This window comes from Triticum urartu, chromosome 2A, assembly GCF_056163025.1.
Source record: "Triticum urartu cultivar PI428250 chromosome 2A, HENAU_Tu73, whole genome shotgun sequence".
NCBI classification, from domain to species: Eukaryota; Viridiplantae; Streptophyta; class Magnoliopsida; order Poales; family Poaceae; genus Triticum; species Triticum urartu.
In genome coordinates, this window is record NC_141874.1 from 390922405 (window position 1) to 390931602 (window position 9198).

General features: G+C 49.2%; 1 protein-coding gene across 1 annotated transcript; it reads right to left on the reverse strand.

Moving 5' to 3' along the window:
* Positions 1–901: 901 nt before the first annotated feature.
* On the reverse strand, positions 902–4682 carry LOC125537470 (AP2-like ethylene-responsive transcription factor CRL5). Its single transcript, XM_048700791.2, has 8 exons — positions 4053–4682; positions 3423–3945; positions 3255–3337; positions 3122–3130; positions 2920–3008; positions 2755–2828; positions 2517–2644; positions 902–1867 (listed from the first exon to the last, which is right to left on the reverse strand). The coding sequence occupies exons 1-8, from the start codon at positions 4333–4335 to the stop codon at positions 1254–1256; spliced, it is 1803 nt and encodes a 600-aa protein (XP_048556748.1). The 5' UTR covers positions 4336–4682; the 3' UTR covers positions 902–1253.
* Positions 4683–9198: the final 4516 nt, after the last annotated feature.

A 9198-nucleotide genomic window follows, 5' to 3' on the forward strand; every position in this document is an offset into this window, starting at 1 on the left:
TGCAGGAAGGATGTCGAGCGGGCATTTGGTGTGCTCCAATCTCGATTTGCTGTTGTCCGGTACCCCGCTCAGACCTGGTCCAAAGATCAAATGTGGGAGATTATGACTTGTTGTGTCATCTTGCACAACATGATCATCGAGAGCGAGCAAGAAGACCCAGTGTTTGACACTGAACCATACTACAGGCAGGGTCCTCTAGCCGAAGTTGATCACCAGCTATCGGCAACCTGGACTGCCTATCTCAGTATGCGTCAGGAGATCCGAGACCCACAGGTGCATCATCAACTACAGAAAGATCTGATTGAGCACCTATGGAGGCTCAAGGGGGACGTCGTGTGATGAAATATGAGTTTTTATTTGATGAACTATATAATTTGTATTGAACTATTTGTTGTTGTACTATTTTGTTAAAGTATTTGATTTTTCTATGATGAAATATGTGATAAGAAAAAATTGTGTTGATAATTGAACGCCGAGAGACGGCAAATCACGTTGAATATGAGCCTATTCTCACTCATATGGGCCCTTCATTCGGCGAAATGAAGCTGAAAAGTGGGCCAATTTCGGCGACCGGGGGCGAGCTGGGGGCGACGACTGAGCGCAAAATCGCCCCCAGCGCCGATAGTATCACCGGCTCGCCCCCAGAGGGCGATTTTTATGCATCCTGGGGGGAGGGGGAGGGGGCAACGGCTGGAGATGCTCTAACAAATATTTGCACACAACAGATCAACTAACTGATTTTACACTTTGGTGTCTCATGAATTCAGATTGTTGTTTCATTAATGCAGATTATTCTTTTAATGAGATGCGTTTTTGATCGATAGTGAGGCGTCCATGATGGCTTGGTTAATTTTCAAAAGGTGAGACCGTGAGTCAGGCTGATGAGCAAAGATGCCATATCTAATGAAATGGTTACCAACCAGGAAACTTCAATTAGTGGAGCTAGCTAGCTATAATATTTGATTTTGGGATTTGGAAGAGATGCACCGGTGGCCTCCATTTTACAAAACCCCTTCTCCACCGGTGAAGAAGGAAACAGGGGAGGCCACACCGTGCATTTCTTCGATCTTACTCACGGGAGTACATCGCAGGAGTAATCTCGATAGTACCGCTAATGCTACTACTATTACTACACCATCAACTGCAGCCAATTACTACTTGCTAATCCTTAATCACGTCGCCGATCTACTAATTAAAAACTGCACGCCATGCCATGCATGCTGGGCTTGGTACATATCCGACCGAGTGATCATTCATGCGTCGCTCCACGCGGCGAACATGGGCATGTGAGCGATGGAAACGGCGGCCGGCCTCGCCGACGACGCCCAGGAACCCAGCGGCGCCAGAGTGCTCATCAGCTTCGGGGACGCCGCCGTTGTCGTGGCCGGCTGCTGCGGCGGCTTGGCGAAGAGCATAGACAGGCCACCGCCCCGGTCTGGGCTCTCCTCGCGGGAGTTGCTCAGGCTCGTCACCAGCGACGATGCGCCCGACATCGACATGTGCACGCGCGCGCCGTTGCCGCCCTGCGGGGTGTGGCCGTCCACGGTGACCAGGTCGTGCAGCGCCGAGAAGGCCTCGCCCGAGGACATGACGTCCTGGTTTCGGTGCTGGCCGCTGCCGCCGGTGTCCGTCCCCGGAGTAGACACGGGCACCAGGGCAGAGGCGGCGCAGTCGTCGGGGGCGGGGAGGGACAGGGGCGCGGCGTTGGCGTCCTTGTTGCGCCTGGCGAGCTCGCCCGGGAGGAGCGTGTTGCTGGCCATGATCTTGTCGACGTCGTAGCGGGTGATGTCGAAGTTGGTGACGGCGTTGAGTCCCCGGAACTTGATGGCGGCGATGTCGTACGCCTCCGCGGCCTCCTCCTGGGTGCCTGCAACCACGCGCGCCCATCATTGAAACGTACTACGTATACACAGCTACTGCACAATGCACATGCATGCAAAAATAATTGGATATGGAACGATCTCAAGTCTGGACAACTCTGAAGTCTGAACAAAGGAAGGAAACGCGCGGCGCGGCCGCGCGTCGTCATGATGACTGGCTGCCGCCATGGTCAAAGGTAGACGACGGCGACGAGGCATGCAAAAGCCGGAGAGCGCGCGTGCGATTTGGGACAGTGCGAAAACTAGGAAAGGCCAGCCTTATGCAAAAGCGAGCGAGAGAGAATCGGTCACGCATGCACAGGACCATACACACACACACATACAAACACACACACACGCACACACATGAGGAAGGAGTGAGAGAATGAGATATTTGTGTGTGTGTGTAGAGAGAGAGAGAGAGAGAGAGAGAGAGAGCATGAGAAAAGAAGAAGCTTAAAGCAAGAAAACATTCTAACTTTGGCAGGGAGAGGGGCATCATTTCCCTGCAACGACACGTATGATGATTGAGACCGGAACGCCCGGCATGCGCCCTCCAGCCGCGACACCATCTGCGTCACTCACCGCTCGCGAGCATGGCCATGGGCACAGCGCCACGGAAGTTCTAAGGATCTAGAGAGAGTGGCTGTGACGTACCGAAAGTGCCGAGATAGAGGTCCTTGTTGCCGGAGACGCGGCCGATGCGCGCCTGCCACCGCCCGTGCTGGTGGTGCCGGGTCACGCCACGGTACATGGACGCGCCACGCGAGAAGCCGCTGCTCTTCCTGCATGCACGCGCCACTCAAATCACTCTTCCTTCCCGTTCACACACATCACGAGACAAAGATTTGATCTCCATCATTCTATATATATAGACCACTTCCATTAAATTTACCTTCTAAGGTGTGCCACGTACTCCTGCCTCGTCATGTTCTTCATCTCCTCCAGCTCCTGCTGGTAGTCCTCGAGCTGCACCAGGAAAACACCATGTTAGTTAGTAATCAAACTATGATTAAACTGAGAAAAGGTAAATAGATGTACATGTAATTTAAGGGCTTACCGGGAAGTTGATATGGGTGGAAGGCCCCCAGTACTTGAGCGCCGCCTGGTCGTAGGCTCTCGCCGCCTTCTCCTCCATGTCATACCCTCCTGTAAAGTAAAAAATAAACATTGTTTTAACCTTTTTACCACACACTCCCCAACAAGAGCATGAACACGTAGTAGTACCCAATAGTAGTACTGTATTACATTGCACTACTTACCGAGGTAAACTGCATAGCCAGCGGCCGAGTAGTTAGTTCATCACCATGCGGGGGACATTGGTTAACAAGCTTGGTTAGCCACTAATGATAGAGATAAATCTTGCTTTAGGGGTCGGTTAGGTTCAAGTACTACCTTGCCTCCCTTTCCTGGTCTGGCCTTCCTTCTTGCAGCTGTTGTCCCACAGGTGCGCCTCATACCGCCCCGTCCACCTATGCCTGCTAATTAACCACACGTTAATCTCCTGCTCTACTTCTTGCCCGGCTAATTAATCACGTGCTCATGGGGTGGGCTGGGGTGTACCTGGTGACGCCACGGTACTGCGACGTGCGCTGCCCGAACGTGTCGATGGACTTGCGGTGGTGCACCGGCTGCTTCTGCCCCGCCGTCGCGCCACCGCGTTTTCGCCCGCCGTCCACCGTCGCCACGACGCCGCCGTACTCGGCCCCCGCGGTAACGCAGCTGGAGAGCGACCCGGCGGAGCTCATGGAGAGTGCCAGAGGGTGGTGGTGAAGATGCTGCTGCCGGTCCGCCGCCGCGGACAAGACGTTCTCGGCTGTGGCGTACGCGGTGGCACCGCGCGCGACCTGCACCCAGTTCGCCATGGCCGTGGCTGCCGCGGCGTCCTCATCGGCCGCCAGCACCGATGCCGTTGCGGGCCCGCCGTACACGTCGTATGCTTGCTGCAGGAAGCCGCCGCCGTGGCTCTGTCCGTGTTGCCCACCTGCTCCGCCACCGCCGCTGTAGTAATAGAAGTTGGAGGTGTTGTCCAGGCTCAGCGCCATCGCCGGTTGCCCCGCGCCCAGAAAGTCCTCCAGCTTCGGACCTGGTTAATGAAACCGGAATCACGCCATGAACTCCAAGAACCTAATGGCTGATCTCGGTCGACGGAGGAAATATATAGGCGTATATTTCCGGTGATGAAGTACGTACCGTGGTGATCTTGTTGATCGGTTCGGCGTAGAGCTTCCATGATGCAGAGGGAGCCGTCTGACTTGAGAGGCATGGAGGCTAGCTGCGAATAGTACCCGCCGGTGGCGACGTCGCTGCCGAGGCTGTAGGCGGCGGCGACGGAGCTGGGGTAGAATAGGCCCTGGTGTTGTTGCTGCTGCTGCACGTGGTTGTGTTCGTCCATGTGCGGCGAGAGCGAGAAGCCCAGCCAGCCACTCGCCGCCGCGTTGCTGCCGCCATTCCCATTGCCGTTGTTGTTGGTCATCCTGCAGAGCCAAGCTATCTGGCTAGCTAGAGATAGATCGACGAGAAAGAAGAATGAGTTGGAGGTCGATCGGTGGCGGCACTGGTGAACAATGGATAGAGATAGACCAGCTAATGGTCAATGCCCTCCCCGCATTGTTTCAAATGGAGATGGGGCAAGAAGAAGAAGTAGGAGGGAGAGAAGATGAAGATGAGGATGAAGGCGAAGATGAAGTGAGCAAGTGTGTTTTTGCGCGTGGCTTTAAAGTAAGCAAAAGGAATGAGCTGAGCTGAGCTGCTCTCTATATGTGACCCAAAAAAAAGCTCCTAATGGCGTTTATTATGACGATCAGACCAATACAATAACACACACTCTCTCTCATGCCCCAGCTTGGGATCTGTGTAGAACCTCTCCCCCCTCTCTCTCCGCTCTGGTCACAATGACACAAAGGAAAAGACGAAGGAAACTTGCATTGCATGGGCATGTTGCTGTTTGTGTGTGTGTATACTGTATAGTATTGATTCTGTGTGGTACAGTATGTATGGGTGTAGCCATCAGGTAGCTAGCTAGGTATGCATGTAGTACTTTCGTTGTTGTACTAGGTCTACTAGCATTCAAGCAGAGGCATGTAGATACTGCACTGCACAACTTGTCACCTCACAGCAGATGCAGTTCTCCTCAATGCAACTTTATTTCTACATAATTCAACCCCTCTCTTTAATGGTTACCTTTAAAAAGGAAAAGAAAAACTCATGTATCCTTAAAAAACTGCAAGTAATCTACATGCATGTGTGAAATTTATACTATATAAACGGAAATGTTAACGCCCACACGTGTGGGCGTTAGCCAACTCGTCCACACGACTTCATTGCGTCCAGCGCTTTTTGCACGAATCTTGGCATGAAAAGACTGAATTTGTGTGCCACGTAGGACAACTCGTGTGTGTGGCGTGTGAGGGAGTTCGCCCGCACGCCGTTTTCTCTCCGCGGTCAACGGTTCGCCAGTCGGGGCGTGCGATGAAACTGATGTCGCGCCCGCACGCCACACACCATTTCTATTCCCCATCTTCCATGACTGCCCATTCTCCCACTCTCCCACACCCAGGCTGTCATTTGCCATGTCTTTTGAGGGGTACATGGCAACTGCCCTATTTGTGATAGTAAACAGATGGCAACTCTCTTTCACCCGAACATGTTATTGTTGCCACGTCTGTTTGTAGCGCTACATGGCAACTGTCTAGTGTTAGTAGGTGGCAACTCCTAAAGATACCACCATTGCCCACATGCCCGTCTCCTCTCCCACACACCAAAGCTATCAGTTGCCATGTATTTTTGCAGGGTACATGGAAACTGCCTCTAGCATGCTTGTAAGCAGATGGCAACTCTCTCTTTACCCGAAACATGCTTTTTGCCATGTTTTTTTAGTGCTACATGGCAACTGTCCAGTGTTAGTAAGTGGCAATTCCTAAAGTTTTTCAAATCATGGTAACTGTAGTAGACCAGATCATACATGGCAACAACTGCAGTTGCCCAAAAATGACATCCGGCACTTGACCTAAGATGGCAACTGCAGTTGAGAAACCATGGCAACTGTAGTTGTCCGACATGGCAACTGTAGTTCAGCAACATGGCAACTGTAGTTCAGCAACATGGCAACTGAAGAGGGTCTGGACCATGGCAATCGCGACGGGACGCGTGGTTACTGACACGCAGGGCGTGTGACACACGGGACGTGTGGCTCGCAGGCGGGGAGGGGCGACGGCCGAGACGAGTCGTGTGGGCCGCATGCTCGCTCGCCCGTACGTGCTCGTGTGGGGCGATCGTGCTGCACCGGACGTGCGGTCTGTGGCTGCGCGCGTCCGGACGCGGTCGTGCGGGCGGGGTCGTCTCCGTGCCACACAGGGCGTGCGGCACAACCACCCAATACACCACACGTGTGGCAGTTATCGACGTCCTATATAAATACCTTTTGGTGCTCGGCCTACATGAAGATCTTTTTTTTTGAAAAATTCAAAAGCAATTGTTTCAATGATTCAAAATTTCTGAAAAAATAAATCCACAGTATCATATGGATGTATGCTCCATGTGTGCAAATTTTTATGATGAATACATTGACACGCGAGCTACACAAAAAAAGACAAATTGGTGATTTTGAACAGAGTGAACATTGCATGTACTGTTCATTATATAAAATCAATGGTTTTCACTTTTTTGTGTAGCTCGCAAATCAATGTTTTTTCTCGGCATCTTACACACATTTAGTATACATCCAAATGCCAACATGCAATTTTTTTCAGATGTTTTTTGAACTTTGAAATGTGATTTTTTTTGAATGTTTCAAAAAAGGGCTCCATGTAGCCCGAGCAAACGTCGCTCTCATTTACTACCTCCGTTCCAAAATAGATGACCGAATTCTGTATTAACTTTATGCTAAAGTTAATACAAAATTAAGTCATCTATTTTGGAATAGAGGGAATATACAACAAATACAAGGGATAATGGGAGCACATCGGTTCGGCCTAAAGCGCCGCCGCATGGATATGTGAAGATCCACGTTGACACGTGCATTGCTAGGAGTCAAGTTAGGGGATCAGCAGCGGCTGTCTACCGAGATGTAGAGGGTAACTACTTAAGCTCATGTTTGGTGATTCATCGTATTAACAACATCGTAACATTGGAAATCATTGCTTGCCGGGAGGCTCTTTCTCTAGCGGATAATTTGATGGTGCATAACTTCACTGTTGCCTCGGACTCGAAGCAGGTAGTAAGTGACATCCACCAAGGAAGCCATGGACCATTTTAAAACATTATTAGAGAGATTAATAATAGGGCATCAATGTTTAATTGCAAGTTTACTTTTGAAGATAGAGCTGCTAACAGTGATGCAGATAGGTTAGAAAAGTTCTCTCATTCTCTTGATCAGAGGAGGCACGTTTGGTTGGTCCAACCCCATGATCCCTTTGTAATTTCACTCCATGTGAATTTCGAGTAATAAAACTTGATGATACCCATAAAAAAAATACTAGCACTATATTACCGTTGATGCTAACCCATACTACAATGATTAAGTTAGTCAGAGGAAGTATATTTCACGGAAGGGAAAAGGCATGCAGGTGTGAACTGTAAAATAAAAGAAATAGTTAAAATAAAAATAATTTTTTAAGGTGAACATGAACATGTCTTCTAACCACATATAAATTTTCGTCGAGAAAAAAACATGTGTGCTGGTCTAAAAAAGACTCTTTTTCCGCTTAGACCATACAACACATGCCTTTGCTCCATGCAAACTTGCAAGCAATTAGACAACACCAACATATATATGTTTAGATATAAAAAGAAATTTTAGTGTAAATTGACATATCTCTATATATGGTAGAACATGATTTGTAATCCGTATTCTACCTTATCTTTAGGAGAGACTTCTTATCCTTGAAGGCTTGCACTATATATTTTTCACACGTATTGTGTCAATTCCCCCTTCTATAATCCTTTTGCATAGTATCATACACAAGTTCCTAGACCTAGCTCCACCACAGCTTCCGCGTCGGACCGCCCCTCAGGGAGTTGGACCCATGATCTTCACTAGGGGGTGTGCAACCATCACAAACTTCTTCGTTATCCCTTCAGTCGTAGTGTCGCCGGAAGTGGTCTATATGGCCATCCCATGTGGTAATGTATACCTTCCACCGTTTGTGCACGGTCTTTGTCACGTCGTTGGGTTCTTCCCCCCTACTTCGAACAATGCCACTGTGCTTCCACAGGAAAACAATGTGGCCCCTTCAAGCTACCCCTGGTTCCGCATACAACCACTAATTCGTCTTCGTCTGGAAAAAGCTATTCACCAACGTCATCGTCTCTTTACTAACTACTTCGTCTACTATGACTTGAGCTATATTGGCACGTTCTACCATATGTTGTTTTGCACCACAACTATCATAAAAGACCTATGTGTTAGTGCCTCTAACGGCGTACTATTTGTGATGGTCCCTATCTATGCACACCTAGTACTGGTAACATCGACGTGTGACTTTGTCCCAACATGTCTTTGGGCATAGCAAACTTGGTAAGATGCCTCGTCTATGATGGATTCGACATCAAAACCCTCCTCAACAACTGCCTGGATCACATCTTCGTCTTCTTCTGACGCATCACAGTGTCCTCGACTCCATGACGCTTTCTTGAGCACATGGCTTCATGTGCAACTATCTTGATCATGGCAACCTTGATATCGACCATGACGTCCACTCGCACGGCTACCTCGACCATGGCTCCACCATCCTATGCTCTCTACTACCTCGACATCAGCACAAAGGGTTATCTTCTCGCTTAAGCACCTCGTCAACTTCTTCTACGGTCAAGGTAATCACGACGCGGCAACCTCCACGACGCTCCCAGTACGACTGCTAAGAGGATGTGGCATCCTGTTCTTTTTACCTTTGGTTTCTCTCTAGTCTGACTATCCACATCGTTTGTATTGTCTGCGATGTTACTGCTATGACTATTTGTGATGTTAGAGCATATTGACATATTTGGTAGAGTAGTATTCGTAATCCATCTCCTACCTTATCTATAGGAGAGTCTTTTTGCCCTCCAAGGCGTGTACAACACACAACGCATTAAGCCACCCCCCCCCCCCTCTAATTTACTTACAAAAAACCACTCATATGTATGTCTGAATAAATGTATCATGAAGAGTGTGCATGCTCATATTGTATCTCGGGTCTGCATAACATCTTTATACAAGTGTATGAGTGAACTTTTCAGGATGATGTTGAGGCGGCGAAAAAAAACACTTACAAAGTTGCATGTAGGTCCTCACTTAAAGCTATTAGTTTGTGACTCAAAGGAGGCAAAGTCAATGTCATATCTATTATTCATACCAATA

What these genes read in the sequence shown, in the direction of transcription:
- LOC125537470 (XM_048700791.2), bottom strand. Translation starts at nt 4,335, where the DNA reads ATGACCAACAACAACGGCAATGGGAATGGCGGCAGCAACGCGGCGGCG. An exon ending in CAGTACCGTGGCGTCACCAG is followed by an intron (nt 3,338 to 3,422) that starts GTACACCCCAGC and finishes GTTAATTAGCAG; the next exon opens with GCATAGGTGGACGGGGCGGT. An exon ending in CCACCCATATCAACTTCCCG is followed by an intron (nt 2,829 to 2,919) that starts GTAAGCCCTTAA and finishes TTCCTGGTGCAG; the next exon opens with CTCGAGGACTACCAGCAGGA.